The sequence below is a fragment of the Leptidea sinapis genome, chromosome Z (assembly GCF_905404315.1).
Source record: "Leptidea sinapis chromosome Z, ilLepSina1.1, whole genome shotgun sequence".
Taxonomy (NCBI): Eukaryota; Metazoa; Arthropoda; class Insecta; order Lepidoptera; family Pieridae; genus Leptidea; species Leptidea sinapis.
The window spans coordinates 3,795,124-3,815,653 of record NC_066312.1 but is presented as its reverse complement, the minus strand read 5'-3'; the positions used below and the strand labels follow the sequence as shown (position 1 = coordinate 3,815,653).

The following is a 20,530-nucleotide window of genomic DNA, read 5'->3' as shown; positions in this document are numbered from 1 at the left end:
TACGTGGCGGGCGAGGATCGAACCGTGGTGATAGTGCTTCGTGGTGAGTGTCAACGGTTCAACCCACTGCGCTACAGACATTTATTTGTTATATTTCATACTATTCAAATTCTATTATAAGTACACACGACTTAACAAATAACACTCTTTATATATAAAATGAAGTCAAATAAATTTTAAATATTCTATTAAAAGTAATTAATTACAAGTAATATATCATGAAGATCGCAGTCGGCAGGTAAAGTGCCCACGAAGCTAGCAACGTCTCCTGGTAATACTTACTTATGTTCTTTGTTTAATTTTAATTACGTTATTTTATTTTTAATGATAGCGTAACGTCAATCTGCGTAATCTGCTTTTATGAATTGATTGAAGAGCAATCCATTTGTCCAAAATTATAAAGTTTGAGACAACACGCAATGTTTGTTGTATGTACTCCAGATGCTGTATGTATGTGGCTGATAGAACGTGGTAAGTCAGGGGTTGGTTGCGAGTGTTGCTGACTGACGAGGGTCTGGTGGTGGCGCGCGGCGCGGCTATAAGTAAGAGGTACACTCGCTGGCGCGACGTTAGTAGCCGTTCGGTCGTTGCCAACGGTGTCGCTCCATCGCCTTCAACTCCCGGTGCGTTCCAACTTCCCTCGATTCCACACACTCGCCTTTCTCGCTCGAGCGGCGATCTTCGTTTGCGCAACCGAGTTCAATACCGAAAGGTCGCCGCTATTGGCATTTAAACGCTCTCTGACATTATCGCTGCATTTAAATGTGCGATGCAGCTTCCTCGTTGAGACGTTGAGTACAACTGTCGCAACTGAGTTTAGCTTGAAAGGCGCGTGTGTTGACGGTGTTTTCTGTTGCAGCCCGCGAACTAACGCCGCGACCGACCGCAAGACGCAACGCACTGCGACATCGTCGCTGCCCACCACATAATGGACCTACGAGTATCAATGTGAGTACACAACAAACATTACCACGATACTTTTTATAAGACTGATTTCGTAATGGATAGTACTTTTTTACATGAACACTTTCTCTAATAGATAATAATTGACGGCTCAGCTATTTAGCGAGTCAAACCTGTCGGCGCTTTGTCGCTTTCATCGAATGTTTGCATAGATGAATCTCACGTTGAGTTACGTAACTACAACAATCGGTCAGTGTGGTAGGTCTTTCTGTCGATACCGCGAAAATGTGATATGGTTCCTTGTGTGGAAATCAGTTGTTAGGCAACAAGCTTCACGCCAGTCAAATGACTTCACGAATGAGGGCAATTTACTCAATGATGCTGCGGAATGTTAGCCTTAAAATATGTATGAATAAATTTACAATCAAATTGTTATTTTTTGGATTTCATGAATTTTAAAAATAGTATTCATCTCTACTGTTGTTCAAGACTAGATTTTCTTGTGATGTCCGATAACTTTGAACGAAACATGTACATGTTGTGTGATTGTTTTGTGCAAGAAGGACATTAAAGCTATTTCTAGTTCAGACGTCATTGGGAAAATACAAATTTACAAATAATATTTTGATTTTAAAACTCATTTTAAATTGAAGAAATAAAGTATGACTGATTTATTTTTCAACTTCAATCTTTTGAATAAATTTTAGCTATAACATGGAAATCGCAATTCACCATGTATTTCGCAGAACTCTACGATATTTTCAAGGATTTATGATCGCAATTTTATCCGGTACTCATAATTCTTGTAAATTTAATTTTAATACTAAATGTTTTAAAGCGATTTAACCAGAAGGTTACCATTTTTGATATCAACTAATTATAGTAATTGATTGATTTACTTTTCCGATTACGTAGATATAATTATATATTGAATAATTTGTTAAGTTCTTACTTAGTTTCTTGTTTTGTTTTAGATAATTTGTTAAGTTTTGGTTCTTTTCGCGTTATTGTTTGGTTATTAGATCACGTAAGAGCTTCGAAAGTTTTATTCCGATACATTATGTATTTTTGATATATTTTAAATATTTTTATATTTATATCACAAGAAATTGGTCGTCACGAGCGGAGGTGCATCGTTTTCGGCCCTGTCCTGGTCTTCGCTCATAAGAGCCAGTTTCCTGAAACCGTTTCACTGCATCCCTTAAGGTGGTACGTGCGACACCAAGCTTCCGCGCCACGTAACGCTGACTAAACCCTTCGTCGATAAGAGCGACGGCTCTCGCCACTGAATTAGCATCAAATGGCATGTTTCCGATGTCCAAACACTAGCTTTAAGTTACGAAACCAAAACAAACTCAAATTGCTTACTTTTAATGTCACTGAAGCAATGTAAGCAGTATGGCAACAATAACGATAATGAGACGAAGTTTGATACTTATCCTATTCACAACTTATGCGTAAAAAAAACAAAGTTAAATGGGTAGTTTGTAATTTTTTCGTCACTACATATCTTTCACACTTGACTAATTTATGCCCAATAACTTAAAACTGCGATAACATCAAAATTTGTCACTTTAAAAGGGTGCGTGGTTAATTGTGCCGCTGAGTGTACATCACAATTTTTTTGTATGTCGAATCATTAAGCACCACAAATGTTGCATAATTATATATTACATATATTCATTATTTAAATTGTATTTTATTGTTAGCATTGTTTAATAAAATGTGAAACGATATCCACTCAACTATAGTTTACAAAATAAAACTAATACTCATCAAAAACAAAACATAATAATATGATATGACATTAATTATTTTCACACTTTAAATTAACAACAATATCAAGGCATTCTTTAAAATGCATAATAAATTTAATCAAGATATTTTATAAATTAATCAGATTAGATAATTTATTAAAGAATATATAAATAATAATTGGATACGTTAGCAGCTAGGTTAAAATTTTATGGAATAATGTGGATGGGAGTGTAGGAAATTGTCAACTTTTCGTTGCGTGTGGAGATCGCTTCATTACATGAGCTCTGAATAGCTGCTTGAAGCAACACTTAAATAGAACGTCTAGCCATTTAGATACGTGGCGTTCCTTCACCGTGCGGAAATTTCAAAATAATTGTTTTCAGAATGATACATTACTTTCAAAAGGTCCACGGATGTACTGAAGGGGTGGGGTGGGGTTGATTCAAGAGTGCCTAGAACTGAGGATATAACGTTCTTTCATCCCTAAACATTAGGGAACCCGATATGAATTTAACGCGAACATTAGCTTGTATACGATATAAGCACCTATAGACCGACATGTGTTTTTAAATAATTCTGGTCATACAACGATTTGTCTGAGTATGTACACTGTAATGTTACCAGTGCTATCACACTTAAATCACTTTCCCAGTCGAGACCAAGTATTCTGCCGTTACTTACACGTAATTCGTATATATCTGTGAATACAAAACAGCATATTTAAATTTTCTCTCTATAATATATTTTGGTATTACGTGAAAAGAAAGTAGTTGTATGATAATTTCAAAACATGGCCGTACGTTATATTAGATAGCGCAGTTTTTCTATATTCAGATTCAAATATTTTTATTCAAAATAGGATTTAAAATCACTTATTGAACGTCAAAAACTACCACCCATTCAAAAGAGACTGCCTCAGACCTGAGAAGAATGGGCGCAAGAAACTCAGCGGGCTTTTTTTTAAATATAAAATATGGATTACAATGTGATATCGTACAATAAACATTTATAATTAAAGAGCCTGAGGGTGTTCGCTTTATTCCCAGTCCGTGGTGTCATTATGAAAATCGTTTATGCTATAGTAACCTTTCCCACACAAACGTTTTTTATCAATTCTTTTAAATTTCGTAACACATTAATTGTTTTGTACATTTTCTGGGATCATATTATTGAAGCATATACATACCCAACAAAAGACTTACTAACTCGACCCAACCGAGTAGTAGGCATAATAATCATTTGTATCATTTATTAATTATCAAAATAGGAATATAAAAATGAATTATTTCACTGTTTTTAAATATCAGGTTGAATCTCTTTGTTAAGATATTAAGTTAATAGCAGATCAATTCATAATTTTATTAAAACTATAAATAACTTTAAAAAAATAGAAATACATATTATATCATCAGTCTTAAACTAATTCGCGTAAAAATTGTTTCCATTGCAGAATTATTCATCTTTACTCAATTAAGTTTCTAGTGTTATAATATATCTACATTATTATATATAATATTTTTAATATTATTATATAATAATGTAGATAGTTAATAATAAATCAACTGAGACGAATCTCTGTGAATTTGTTCTTCATGTCTCTACTGATATGGATTAAGGACACCCGGTGGACGTCGTATATACTGCCTTCTCTAAAGCTTTTGATAAAACTTCACATAATAAATTAATATGTAAACTAATGCTTGGTTTACATGGCAATTTACTCCGTTGATTGTCTTCTTACCTATTTTACTGAAGCCAAGCAGTGACTATGTATACATTTTCGTTTCTCTCAATACCTTCAGGCGTTCCCCAAGGTTCCCACCTCAGACCTCCTCTATTTAATTTATTTATAAATGGCGTGATACATACTTTCATGAACTCTAATATTCTACTATATGATCACATGAAAATCTTCAGAACTATCACGGAACCTTCTGATTGTTTATTATATATCACAGCGAAGGCCTTTCGTATGCTTGACTTTATAATGAGGACAGAGATTTCAAAAATATTAACACTTTGATTCCTCTTTTTAATTATCTTGTAAAATCTATCTTAGAATATGGTTTAATTATTTGGAATGCATTTTATGGTACATATTATGTGAATGATCTTGAAAAAATACAAAGTAAATTCACTAAGCATCTTAAAAATAGATATCCATACCATGATGACTCTACAGTTTATCTACCTTCACTTGAAAATCATCGAACAGAGCGAGATATTACATATTTATACAAAATTCCTAACAATTTTATGTACTCTCCATTTTTGTTAAGAAGTATTTAATTCAGATGTCCTAAGGTTGGCACTAGAAATAAGTCTGCTGCCGCCCTATGAGCTTCCCGAGAGGTTATGCAATTGGGTCACTAGCTTTCTAGCCGATCGGAGTATCAATGGTAAATGCTCCGACTTTAAACCTATAAAGGCTGCGTGCTAACTCCTACCCTGTTTCTTCTGAATATCGATGATATGCTGCAAATAAGTCAGCACAGGGTATGCTTCCTATACCGGTCGTGCCAACATGTCCTGGGATAGGGTCGACGAGAACCGGAACAAACTTGTGTCTGAAGTCGAGACTATGCTTTGCAAAGTCTCGGAATAGGCCCGACTAATAGCATTCCTGTTGAATGACTCATTATACACCAGAAACACTGGTGTTGCAATATAGCTTGGGCAGCGGCGGTGATGCTTATTATTAGCTTACCAATTCCGTTCTTCTATTCTGTAAAAAATCTGAACAGTCCAACATCTAACCTTAATTATGATACACACTCAACCTCCAAAGTTTTTGCTAAAAATTAATTAGGTTACGTACGCTAGGCACGTTTAAGTCTCGCTATCAAAAACTCAAAATTAAAATTACATTTACAATTATATGGGTGTTTCAAGAAACCAGAATGGCACTGCATTGAAAGAGGCATGCTCGTTTCGTCACATTTAATATAAAAACAATAATAATATCATTGGTTGCTGAAATGTTTGTAAAGAAAATCTACAAATTTAAAGAAACAAAACTTACGTTAATATTATTATTAATAGTTTTTTTTATCGGCTTTAAATATGTGAAGGAAAAGCTACACATTATAAATAATTATTTGGTACATTTTTTGCCTCTCATCAACCTTCATAGGTATACTAACTTTTTTGTTTATTTAAAATTGCTGTAAATAATTATTAGTAATAATATATTCTATATATTTAGTATTTTTTCACTTAACTCTCTTAATTATTATGGTTATGCTAAATATTAATATTTTTATTTGGTTAAGATTTTGTCATCGTATTAAACGCCACACATTATTACTTTTTCAAATGGCAGCTATACATAAGAATGTAGTTGTAAAATTTGGTTTTATTTAATAAATATAAAGGAATGTAATACTCACTGTTCCTGGCCAAATCTGTAAAGTAGAAATAATGTCGATATATATATATAAACTATTATGTTTGAAATCTTAACGCAGTCTTTCACGAACCGGTATTAGCTGTCGCTTGCGTCTTCATTTGAACTAAGCTTTCGCTTCCAGTAGCGAGCTTTCAACTTCAAACTCATATTATGCGACTTTGCAATTACATAGAAAATACTGTTAATTAAAATTATGTTTAAACTGAGCAACTATTGAAAACTATTTGAAGCGAAAGCAGATGTATTGAATTTTTGTTTCTTTTCTTTCTTCTTGGTTTCGTCCTTATTTGGATAAAATGCGATGTGCATTTCTAAAACGAAATAACTTAAAACTATTTAATTTTTCGTCTTTCTCTCTTTAGCAAAATAAATATTAGGTATAAATAATTTCAAGGTAAAACCAGTGGTCAAACTTGGCTTTGTATAAAGCAACGAATATTTTGAAGTACAGGAAATTGAAGTCCGACGAACTCCAAGCAAGATATTTAATTAATTGTACCAGCAACGTACTTCCTTTCTCATAATATTTTATTTTCACTTACACCAGTTACCAATGTCGACTTACTTAAGACCTTCAAACAATATACAGCCTACTACTGTGTGACTACAATATAATAACTATGACTCACGCATTATTGCAACAAGTACAAACTTCTAGAAGTACAAAATGTGGCACAAATATATATATTTATTAGATTTTCATCCATGTGTATGAACGGCTAACTTTAGAATTTATACCATAGTAAAATATGTAAACAGTAGAACAATATTTGAGTAACAGTTTTTGTAATTCGTTGCGATGATATTATATTAAAATGAACCATTTGAATAAAGAAGCAGATAAGTTTGAGTACAATTCAGAACCAAGAGTAACGTACTTATGTATCCACGAAAATTAAAATTTGCGATTACATTCCAATAAATTTGTAATTTATGTGTAATATAATATGTATAACAAGTAGGTTTTTTGATATACCCGCAAACTTAGAATTTTGCAAATAGATTTGGATTAAATAATTTTATATATATATATATATATTTGTTTACTTGATTTAGAAGCTTGATGCCTGTAGTACTCGAGTCCCTAATTAAGGGTTAGTGTTTAGTTTACGCAGATGGACAGGCGGTCAGTAAAAAGATCTAATGGGAAACACTGCGTAAGGAAGAAGAAGAAGGTCAACAGTTTTGTAGTACGTGGCTTTAGGCCATACGTGCAGATGGTAAGGATCATGGATATATATGCTTATATCTATCCTGTAGCATATAACACATTTACTTATAAAATCTTACTTATCATATATTATTGCATCATAGTAATATGTAAATGTGGTAATATATAATGTCAATCGTTTAGAGTGCTGTAAGGAATTTGTGGTGACCTTTTTATCAGCCAGCATCCGGTTTCTCCATGTTAGAGTGGTTTCTGATCGGCATCATCATTTAGCTTAAGGTCATCTACCAATATTGTACCTTAACCGGTTGGACTCTTCGCCGTTTCCAATGGTAGAACTCTCTGGTTGACCTTCACTTTCATTCCGATGTTTATTAACCAACTACTGGTTGTATAAATCCTTGTCACGTTTCTCATACAAAAAGACATACGTGAGGTTGGTTGCCGGGGCTTACTGTTGTCCTTAAACAAAATATTTTATTTCAATATTGGATTGTCTGGTTTTATGAAACCACGATGCAAATGAAACTCTTTTTCACAAAATACCATATTAATATCAGCATAATAATCGAAAAAAACAAAGGAGATCTTTCAAAATGGGCCATGTCTTTGTACGTCTACTAGATAAAGCATCAGATTACGCAGAAACTTATGATTACTTTTTGTTTCGTTTTTGTACCATATGTCGAGTTCAAATTCAATCATTGAATTGTTGTTGGCAATACAGCTATTGTACATCATTAAAATGCTTTACTTATTTATACAATATTATACATTGTAATTTCTACAAATAATCCATTGTCAGATGTTGAAACTCTTGCTTTCTATTGGGAACCAGAGTTCAATCTGACGCCTTCGACTACGCAGCCAACCAGACTTGAAAACAGTAGTTGAAATTAATTATTGAACTTCACCCCTACTTAATTCCCTTTAAAAATACTAAGAAGAATGGGTGAAAGAAACTCAGTGTTATTTTTTTAAATATTTAAATTTACTTCATAAATAGCCTGAGAGTGATCGATCTTTTCTCAAGGTGTAGTATCGTATATAAAAATTATTAAATATACAGTAATGTTTAAAATAAGAATAATAATAATTTTTTACGGATTAATTAAAGTATGCAATTATGAAACTTCAGTTTATATTCCTTTTTTTGTTCATCTAATCTTAGATGCTACAGGACAGTATTTTACGTTTTCAAAACTTATGAATCTTTCTAACAGTGAAAATATTTTTAGCCGTTACGTAGTTCCGAAACGAAGACGATCTCTACATGAGCTAACCACAAGAATGCAATGTCAATTTCCAACTTATATAATCTGTTATCTGAATTTGGTTGAAAGTAAAATCTGTGTACCCAAGGCAACGCGAAATCGATGACGAACACAAAATTGCATTGTAATTCTTGAGAATTGGTTACACATCTTGCACCCACGTATCTTGAGATTGTGTTGCCTATATTTTTGTACACAATGCAATAATCGCGTGGGAATCGACCTTGACATGTGCCTATGATAAAACAAACTTCATATTTATGACTCTCTTTATGTAATGAAACGACAATTACGCGGCTTTAAAATGGGTAGTGGCATCGTTACGAGCTAATTAAAACTGAGATTCGACACAGTCATGACACACTAATACATTCATTCTATGCCGAGAATTTTAGAACAACAGATTATCAAATTTAATTAACGTATCTCATACTTTATATAATACCTTTGCCTGATAAGTTTAAAGATCTTTTCAGTGCTGACTCGGGGTCATTCTATTTAAAAAAAATATTAATCTAAATAATTTGTTATGTTTTTAAAGTGATAACCCTCACTTCTGGGATTAATTACACAAAAAAAAAATGAAAACAAAATTTATTTGTGTAATTATAAATCTAGTGCGCCTGTTTCTCCCGTGAAGCAGCATTGCTGGGTTTCGGTCTGAAGGGCGCCTTTGCTAGTGAAATTACTAGGCAAATGAGACTTAACATCTTATGTCTCAAGGTGACGAGCGCAGTTGTAGTGCAGCTCAGAATTTTTGGGTTTTTCAAGAAACCAGAGCGGCAGTGCAGAGTGGTTTCTGATCGGCATCATCATTTAGCTTAAGGTCATCTACCAATATTGTACCTTAAAAGGTTGGACTCTTCGCCGTTTCCAATGGTAGAACTCTATATATATATATATATATCGTAATGGGTAGAGCGTATCAATTACCATCAGCTGAACGTCCTGCTCGTCTCGTCCCTTATGTTAATAAAAAAAAGTTTACGTAGCGGTATATAGTTGCAACCAGGTGTGTCAACGTTCAACAACCAGGCTTTTCATATGGATTGTTCTGAGATCCTCAATGGCAAAACAGACTCTGAATTTTGCTCGCAATAAAGCTTACGTTGGATTTACAAATGTAGCTAGTGAAATATGGTTTTGATAATAATTGTAAAAGTTGTAATATTGAAAAACTTATAAATATAATATTATTATAAATTAAATAAAAAACGTTCCGAATAATAGCGGCTCCAAGTTTATAAGAAAATTATATTCAATGATTAGTGATGACAACAATATACGCACATAGTAATGACAATACCAAAATTCGCACACTTTAATATCTAGCTGTAATAATTACTTGAATGCTTTCTATAATGATAAGATTGATATGTCAAGGACTACCAGAAGTGGACAGCGTCACGAAATCGCCTGTTAACTCTGTTGAAATTTCTTAATTGTCAATACTTACTAATCCCAATAAACATATGGTCTTCAAAATCAAAGAAATATTCAGCTTTCTAAACTTATTTATTAGTATGTGAATATTTCATAATTAAAAAACTGAGAATTTTTTGATCGCACCTGAGCGTATCATCGCGGCTGTTTACAGGCAATTTAATGACATATATTCGCAGTTTCATAGAAAAATGGTTCCTTTTTAGGACCCCATTCTTGTTACGGATGTTATATTTCGATTTAATTCATTCATCAACGCCCAGCTCTCTAATTATATTCGACGTGTATACCTGGCTACCACTCCTTACTATAGCTTACAAACGTGTTTTGCGGCTGTGTTTAGGTTGTAGTCACCAGGTCACGAGATTTTCGCAACTATGACGCGGTCATACTCGCACAGATATCTTACGATAATCCATAAGACACAGCCTATTGTCAACAGAATGAAACTCGTCGAGGCGAAATAACATATATTTGAATCGTAATACAAAGTAAGTCCAAAAATTAAAACATTAATTTCATTACTTTCAAAATAGTTGAATGGATTCCATGTATAAATGATGATGATAATATAATATGATTCTTAGAAAGAGGCTAAGAGGCTGTACTCTTGCTATGTTTAGCTATATCGTCTATATGAATAGGTGGTTAGTAGATAAAGTTCAATTGAGTCACGATTTATTTATTATGTATCAACAGCAACCGGATCCGAAATCTCTCGTGTACAGTAAAATAAAAGTGAAATCTATTGCGAAGTTACAGCTAAACTATTTTAATTATGATTAATTTGCAAGCACGCGAATTTCGTTGACGCATCCATTGACCTTCCAATATTTTATAATGTATCTAGCTGTTTTATTTTCGAAATGATTGAGATTCCACAAATTTTATGTGAACATTGTAAAGTTTATTCTGGTATAAATTTTTATAATATTGTACAATAAGCATATTTCAGTTTCTAGGTGACGATTAGAAATCATATTTGTTGAAGGTAAGGTTTTCGGATACGTAGATTCGTTTAAAATCATAAAAAGCGGTTTTTATTGAATCTGGAATTGGAATGAAGAGAACATAAAACGTCACAGGGAGTTTTCCCCGATAATTCAATGAAAACCGCATTCAAATTTTTTAAGTCGCATCAGGAATTAGCGTGGAACATAAGTGTATATTATATTATATTTTTGATAAACTACATAACGTATAGACACGGCAAGTTAACAATTTTATTATATGTTTCGAAATCTGTCGAACGAATCACATTTTTTTTATTATTTATAAGATTGAAAGGCCGGTCGCCTTACTTCGTCTTTGTTACTGCGTTAATCCTGATTAACAGTATTTTTTTAGTTTATAATAAAAATATAATATAGCGTCTACAATCTGTGACACCTAAATATTAGCAATCGCAGAACATAACATGAATATAGCACAAGCTAGCAGTAAACAATTGTTGCGCAGAACATTATATCACTGTATTTCGTCAGCGACGCATCTGCAAGAGAAAAGCCATGCTCATAAAGGGGCATTGGATTAAGTTTGTTGCATCAGAAAGCTCCGGGTTCGACTCCGGCCAACGTCATGGCTATTATTATTGGTTATTTATGTGTCTTCACGCATAAGTATCACTTTTGGCGTCGACCAATTTCACTTTTCTGTCGATGACCTTTCGTGGAATGTGCAGGATGAATAAAACATAGCCACGCTTTGCTCATTGTGGTCCATCTTGCTCACTCCATAGTGCGACGTCCGTGCTGTTAACTTTCTCAATAATTAATACTTGTGCCACGAATCGAACTGTTATAAATAATATTAAACCAGAAGCGATTAGACGCACTTTTACAGAATGAAATTGCATAAAAATATAATGACATGTTTTAACAGCTTGATATGTTTTGTTGCAATTCGATTTTGCAATATGAGATAAAATCATGAGTAATGATATTTGCATTGACAAAGAATATGCGTGTAGTTCTAGTTAGCGTTCAACTTTAAGATGAATTTAGCATAATTACGTGATCTTGCGCTTTGTGCATTTTTAACTAAGTTTTATAGACACGGGTGCGGCTTTCTGTCACGCTACTCACGCATGAGCAGTTCCTGTTTACGAAACATGTTTTATGTCGGCATTGTGGTAAAAGTTGATTTTCTGCTCAGGGAAGCGTAGGTATTTGGCAACTGCATGAACCTTGAATTTTTTTCGGTTACAACTCAATGTAGAATCTCGGGGAATTCCATAGAGCTATAATAAATAGCATATAGTCTTACAGGATGATTCATTATTTCAATAACTGTGAGGAAATCATGCGTTGCGTTAGAGAGACAATAAGAAATTGAAAGACATTATTCAATCTATAGAAAATATCTGCAATTCATTGTAGACCTTAAAGAATAGATTCTGATGATTCTTGACAAGTATGACCTTATGCGAAACGTTTCGACTTGGCTACTTTGTATGTGCTTACTATACGTATAGCTTTTAAGTATAAAGACATAAAAAGGGTTCCAGCCAATCCATGTGTCAAACACATTCTTTATTCATGTCATGTATCGCATTACTGTTGTCCATACAAATAAAACTGAATGCAAAATAAAACACAAATGTACCACTTAACAACGTCAGTTGATAAAAAAGATCCTAAAAATATAATTCAAGTACCTGGCACTCTTAATATTTGTGTCGTTTTCCTTGTCTTGTTTTTCCATTAAAGCATTATGGTTTTACGAGGAACAGAACTGCTTTTTGCAATTTAAATATTTCGTTAAACGTGTTATTCGAATATCTGAAATGAAGCTACAAGTTCAATAATGATTATTTACTTTAATTTATACATTAACTATTTTGATTAAGATACATTTTTAATGGTACAAACATTCATTGACATTTTATCAATTGAGAGGATTTTTTGCTACAGAAGTTTTCACCAATGCAAAACTTGTCAGGAACGTAGCGAAATAACTGGACTAATGAGATTTGAGACCATCTCAAGTCTCTTCAACTATTTCGACTATTTTATGATTATCAATAATAAAACTAGGTAGGCAGTACTATACGACTATAATAAGCTGTAACAACATAAACAGGAAACATTTTTAAGACAATAATGAGCTGGAATAACATAAAAAGAAAGGCTTGGAGAGAATACAGCTGATGAGAATCAAGCGATCGTTCCGCATCTCACTTCCACCCGCTTTGTTGTCACAATCGCAAGCTGCATCGCACTTTGTTGCTTGCTATCGGTTGAAATCATTATGGCATTTGTTTCATTTCCGTTCTTTACTATTGCTTAATTAAATACAAAACATGACATTCCAAATATAATTGTAAGATTTTCATCTATATAGTGATATGAAGTCTTCTTAGTAACTGTAGTTAAATGAATTAGGGGTTAACATGTATTATATATTAATTAACTAGCTGACCCAGCAAACGTTGTATTGCTATCATAGTATCATCATCAACTGTAGTTAATCTATCAACTGTAGGTAGCTAAAATTAAGTTTGTTTTTTTAACTCCTGAGAAAGTTAGACAGATACAAAGATTCTAATTAGTTATTCATTTTAAACTATTCTTTCAATTTGATTTCTGAACGACAGGGGACACATCAAAGGAAAAACAAAATAGTTCTTTTTATGTAAGTCCGAACACTTTCATATTTATTCACCTTTTAAACCTTCTCTGGACTTTCACAAATAATTCAAGACCAAAATTAGCCAAATCGGTCTAGCCGTTCTCGAGTTTTAGCGAGACTAACGAACAGCAATTCATTTATATATATATAGATAAGACAAGATAAAGACGTGAAACTTGATAAACGTTTATATTGTAGTGAAGAACATTGGATAGACTAACTTGTATGAGTATGAGATCGCACGCAACTTATCGGCGCCCATCTAGTGGCCTAAAGAAATATAATATAAACATTTCTGTTATAATTTACCCATGCTGTGGTAATTTCTCCTCCTCTAATGTCAGCTCTAAATCGCAAAATTTCATGGGTTTTCCAATAAAATATCTTGTTTTCCACCACCGAATCATAAATAAGGACGACAATAATCTTTTCCTGTGATTTGAGAGTAATTCGTTGGACGTTTCTATTAAATTACATTCGTTCTGTAAATGACTTTGAGATTTTATCTTCTTACAATTTCTTAGTCATTGCTATATTTAGGTTTATATTTTGAATTGAAGTGGCGTACGCGGAATACCAGGGGCGATCAATAAATAGTGAGACTGGTGTGAAACTGCGAACTCTTTGGATCCGTAAAGGAAATAGTTTAAAAGTGAAGTGTAATTAGAATATGTTTTATTGTTGGAAATAGAAAGCTTTTGTTTTCTGTTTGTAGGAGAGTGTTGTTGAAAATGAATTAAATTCAATTATATGCGATTATTTAATACCTGTGCTTGAAAAAATTTGGTACGAAACAAGTAAATCAAGATTTACTGAACACGTGAAGTGCAAATGCTCCATCGTATTCTACAGTTGCACATTGGGGCACTGAATTTAAACGTGAAAAAATATCCACTACAGATGACCCGGGTCGCCCAACAATGTCAGTGACCCAACAAATAGTTAAAAGAGATGAAAAAATAGTCAGATAAAAAGCAGATCGTAGTGCCCGATACAGTTTTATAGCTGAAAAGATTTGGACTTGGAAGTGTGCATTACATTTTACACCAACGTCAAGGACTAGTAAGAATTTCGCATTGGATAGATTAAGTAGTAGATGCCACTGAAAATTGCGTTTGAAGATTCTGAAGAATCACTTTATAATTTTACCCATTACAATCTTAAGTAGTAATTACTCAATTTTGTGTTAATTATTTTTTTATGTAAAAAATTACGGGCGCGTGGCTCTTTTAAATATGGTGTCCCTAGGCCTTACGTGCCTAGGTCTTTTTTTATGAAAATAAAGGACGAGACGAGCAGGACGTTCAGCTGATGGTAATTGATACGCCCTACCTATTTCAATGCAGTGCCGCTCAGGATTCTTGAAAAACCCAAAAATTCAAGAGAATGTGGGGGGAAGTGATTACTTAACACCAGGTGACCCGTACGCTCGTTTGTCCTCCTATTCCATAAAAAAAAAATTCAGAGTGGCACTACAATTGCGCTCGTCACCTTGAGACATATGATAATAAGATACATAAGATGTTAAGTCTCATTTGCCCAGTAACTTCCCTTCAAACCGAAACACAGTAATTTTTACACATTACTACTTCACGGCAGAAATAGGCGCCGTTGTGTGCCCATAATCTAGCCGTGTAAAGGAGCCTCCCACTGGTAGAGTAGCTAGAAGGCCTAGGTCGCCTCACGGATAATCAGGCTTTGCGTACGCAGACAATCAATTAACATAATGAATTTATGAATCCCTGGAGGCTCACGAGTTTTTAATTGAGTTATTTTAACCTAAGTTCAATATATAAGGGACTAAGTGCAAATAATTTAAGCCCATTACCTTTTCTAATTCCAATTCTAAAACTAAATATTTTTACCTATATAAAATATCTATATAAAATATCTATATATGTATGATTATGATAAATGTTGTCATATTTATTACATTTTTGTGCCACCTATTTTATTTTGATCACAATTTACATTTTGCATTCTCATAGTATACGTTTTGTCGTAGGTTCTTGACCTTAGATCACAATCACTTTATACCCCATAGTAAACGCGGATCACGTACTAAACCTTAATTACTTGATGAATGGCTTAGCCGTCTGTCGGGTTCTTGAACTAACGTACCGTAATACGCATTGTATTAACCTTGAATATTTCAATAAATAATCATAATTATTAATAATTGATGAATAAAATATCTAAAATAATTATCCATTTGATTGGCAAGCAGTAGGTATAATTTATAAACTTTCAAATATTTAATTAACTATAAATGCTGTTTGGTTGTGGTTGTATATATTTTAAAGAACTGATTGAGATGATAAAGTCATCTTCCATGTTTCGGCAAATTATGAATCGACTATTTTTGTGAATTTTGACATTCGTGAGTTGGCTGAGAGATACGTTTTTATGATTATCGAAAAGATAAATTCGCGCGCAGTCGCAGTCACACTTCTCTGTTTTCAAGATATTCCTAAATTACTATAATAAGAAAACACAGAATTACAAAACATCGTACCTTATATAAAATTAATGGTTTCTCACTAAGGCTCACTCAAGAACTCCGAACTGGTTGCTGGGTAAAAAATATGATAAAAAAACATATTTTTTAATTTTAGGTCAAATTTCGGTCAAAATAAACTTGATTTCTTCTTCTTCAAAATAATTAAAGCCTTCCGAAACGTTATTATTTATCTTATAATCTATCTATTGGTGGCTTAATTTATTAAGTGAAGTCGCTTATTTTAAATATCAAAACAGTCTATGAAAGCGTTCGGCGAGCATGTTTAATAGTGAAGCGGCCTTTCATTTCGAGTTTAGTTTGATTTTTATCTTTTACGAAATTTTACCTAGAGCTAAATGACAGTCTATTACCATAGAGTAGGGAGTTCTTACGTGTCTTACTCAGGCGAATTTTTATATTTAAACTGTCACTGGTATTACCAGTGCTGTTTATTTTCTTGAGTATTCATTCTGTTTGTTCTCCAAGTGACTTAAATCAAAATAAAAGATAAAATTCATTACTTTTTCTCCAGATATTCCGATAAAAATGTAAATTATGCAATATTTTTATGTAAGTCATGAAGAACAAGTCACGTTCCACTCGAGCATTCAAAGTTGCCCGCTCAAATGTACAACGTAAAATTAATTTTTATTTTGTCGTAATTTTAATTTTGTACAAAACTATTGTGTTACGAAATTCAAAAGGATTGTTTTAATGATAAGAATAAGATTTGTTTTCTTAATGATACCAAAGATCGGGAATCGAACGACCGCCGTCAGGCTATTAAATATTAAATTTTATTGTACGATATTACATTCTATCGATATTTTATTGAAAAACAAAGCTCGCTGAGTTTCTTGGTCTCTTCTTCTTCTCGTTCTGTGGTCTGAGGGCGAGGTACCTATACTATTTCGAATGCGTACTAGTTTTTGACGTTCAATACGTGGTTTTAAATCTAATCAAATAATTATAATATTTAAAATAAATAAACATTGAGATCAAAAAATAAATAAACATTGTCTTTAGTTTAAATTCCTTCGCACGAGAGGACATTTCAACGTTGGTAAAAAAGCGTTGAAATGAAACATGACGTTTGTTCACACATGAACGATTTTAAAACGCGACGCTTTATTTCGAGCTGTGTTCAATGTGCACTGGCAGGTTGGTTGAATATACTTTGTGGTATTTTTTTCAACGCTTTTTTAACGGACGTCTGTAAAGCGCTCGTGCGAATGAGGACTTTGAATGTATTTAATGTGTCCTGAAGTATAAATACACTGACTATAAAAAGAGGTACATTAAACTCAGATTTATAATGATTAAAATAAATGTTATTGAAACATAACATTAAAAAAAAGAACAACAGCGACTCATCTACCCTTCTTATCGATGAAATTTCTTGTACAATTATTTTCATATAATATAACAAACATTTTTATAGTATCTTATTTTAAAATTTCATTCGAAACCCGATTGCGCGTGTATAATAGTAGTTGCGACATATTATGGTCGCGGGGCAACTAATAATCAACTTAAACAGTTTCTATTCATCCGGCTTACTGTACGTTGGTTACAAGAGTATTGTCCAAGTGCACTGTCCAATGATATACTTGTTTGCGGCCGTTCACTGGCGACCTCGGGGTTGCAGACCAGACCTTGTTCAGATAACCAACTACATTTAATATCACTTACTGTCACTTGTGCACTTTTGAATCACACTGCGGGATGGATTTGTATCGCAATAGATTTTATTTATATTTATTGAATAAATGAATTAATTTACCAATGGCTCCATTGCATCGTTAGATTATGGGTGCCACAACTTTTTGTGTTTCAGTCTGAACGGCGCTATAGCTAGCGAAATAACTGGGCAAATGAGACTTAACATCTTATGACTCAAGGTGACGATCGTAATTGTAGTGCCGCTCAGAATTATTGGGTTATTCAAGATACCTGAATGGCACTGCATTGTAATGGGGAGGGCGTATCAATTACCATCAGCTGAACATCCTGCTCGTCTCGTCTCTTTATAAACAAATTTAAAACGGCTCAAAGTAGTAATATTCATATTCAAAGTTCAAAACAAAATTTAAACGACAATTTATTGGCAAAAAAGTTTTTGCAACTCTTTTAAATCAATAAATGCCTCATCATTGTACAAATTATTTAAAAATACAATCATTTTAAAGTGAAGCGACCAAAATACACACACGCTTCAACTAAACAAATAAAAAAATATGTATATTACAACAAAAACTCAAGAGTTGTTGGGTACTAAAGCCCATATACTGATTTATATAAAGGTATTATTAATTAATGAACCTGTTATAAGCATTTTACTTTGTACCAGGTTCTAAGCGAGCATGACCAAACAATATGTTACGTTTTTAAAGTGATAACCCTCACTTCTAAGATTAATACACAAATAAAATTTTAAAAACAAAGTTTTATGAATGATGCGGGATTCGAACCCACGACCTCCGGTAGAACGGTTAGCTCAGTGGTTTAGAGCACCGGCACGGAAGAACAAACCAAATAACAAGAAAAAGTGATATTTTGCTTAAATATGTATATTGAAAATTGCTATTACAAATAATTTAATATTTGCAACACTTTAATAATAATGATAATTATTTGAATTAGTAATCTAAACTACAAAACTTATTTAATGCTTTTCGATTCCTTGTGATTGTAGATTTCTATAAAGAAATTATTCCGTTCCAAACTGCAGTTTCATTCTGTGGGAGCGGAAATACCTATGTATAAGAAGTTGCATATGTTGTCTTGAAGACGAATTGCAATGGAGAATTACTTGATAGTCATGACAAAGAGTTATAAGTTGCGACGTGAGCAAAATAAATAAACGCGTCTGTACTTGTAGGATTTATTATTGAGAGTGGTGTGTGTCTAGTGTTGTTATAATGATACTAGCTTATGCCGGCGTTTTCGTCCGCGTATCATTTGAATTGCGTTCTTGCGGGAAATTTTGAGAGAAACTGTGCCCCCTATCCTTTTCTGTACATCCGAGGCCGAGCATACATACCTACTTGTCAACTGATAGTATGTAATCTCTTGTAACTGAAGAATCACAAAAAGCCAACATTGTAAAGCGTCGAGTACTGTAACATAATATAAATTCAAAAATCAAAAATATATAAGTACGAGGCGGGCGAGGATCGAACCGGAGGCACTGCGGTGAGAGTTTAGGGTCTCATCTACTGCGTCGCAGATGCTTTTTTAATAGTCAAACGTTGTAAATAACTACTTAATTAAACTTCTACTTTAATAAGATGGGCAGTTATTTTCTCCGTTGCAAAATTGTCGGAACTGATAATTTATTCAGGTCGGCCTTCAATCGATGTAATACTGCTAATGTTCGTTCGGCAATTTTGATGTTGTTAAACAATAAAAAGACCTCTTGTAGTGAATGCAATAATTATTGCTCTGACTGTAGAAAAAATATTGTGAACTTGAGAGTGGGAGGTCATTCTACTGGACAGTAACGTTACTTGTTATTGACGAATTATATGAACAATGAACGGCTTTTCATTACCATCTGAAGTTATCAACGTACTTCACAACAACAGTTTGAGTAACGTCACGGTTTGTAGCACTGGTTAAATAATACGGTTCTTTCACGCATTTTCTCTCTGACACTGAATGATTATCACATTTAGGAGTTAACGATACGAATAAAATCTATTATAGTAGGGGAGCTCTTGATGCTAAATGGGCAGTAATTCAAGCGTTCGTCGTAATGGATGTATTAACATCGATGAAATGATACAGAGATGTGTTCTATTGTAAGAGAAAAACAGATTATTCTCGGTACGTATTTATTCGTTTATACTGCATAATTTTAATAATATGACAAAAAGGAACGGGTTGTGAATACTTCTCCAAATAATCCTTACATTATTTATGATTATATCATGAAACTGAACTGTTTGTATGAAAATTATTTGACGAATATTTCATAATAGATTTAATGGCATTTCTATAAAGCTGCCATATACTTATACTATAATATTTAAAACTTATTTTGAAGACCATCAACGTATTGAAAAGGATCTTTGCTAGGGTTGGCTGAACATCTGCTGTAAAAATCAGACTCGAGTTTTTATTATTCTACCATTAATCTTGCAAATCCTACGTTTTTTAATCTATATTAATTAAAACAGTTCTACACCTGTAATCAAAGACGTGGGAATATGTTCAACATGAATATCTATAGCACCCGAGTAAAACACAAAAATCCATCCCTCTCCCATACTATTACCCCGTTATGGCATTAATTTGAGTTCCAATGCTCTTTTAATGAAACATATAAAGCAAACAAGTGGAAGTTGTGATGAAATAACAAGAAAAAACACTATAATATAAAAGGATATTTAATTTTAAAAGTAATTAGTCAGTATAAAGCATGTAGCGCGGGAAGATTA

The 20,530-nt window shown here is 33.1% G+C and overlaps 1 protein-coding gene across 2 annotated transcripts in view; it reads left to right on the top strand.

The window, feature by feature from the left end:
- The first annotated feature begins 551 nt into the window (after positions 1-551).
- Positions 552-20,530, top strand: part of LOC126978901 (mucin-4-like) — a 39,545-nt gene continuing 19,566 nt past the window's right edge. For both annotated transcript variants that reach the window (XM_050828022.1, XM_050828021.1), the window contains exons 1-2: positions 552-623; positions 860-948. In XM_050828022.1, coding sequence (XP_050683979.1) covers positions 929-948 — 20 coding nt within the window. In that variant the 5' untranslated portion in view covers positions 552-623; positions 860-928. The remainder of the gene's footprint in view (positions 624-859; positions 949-20,530) is intronic.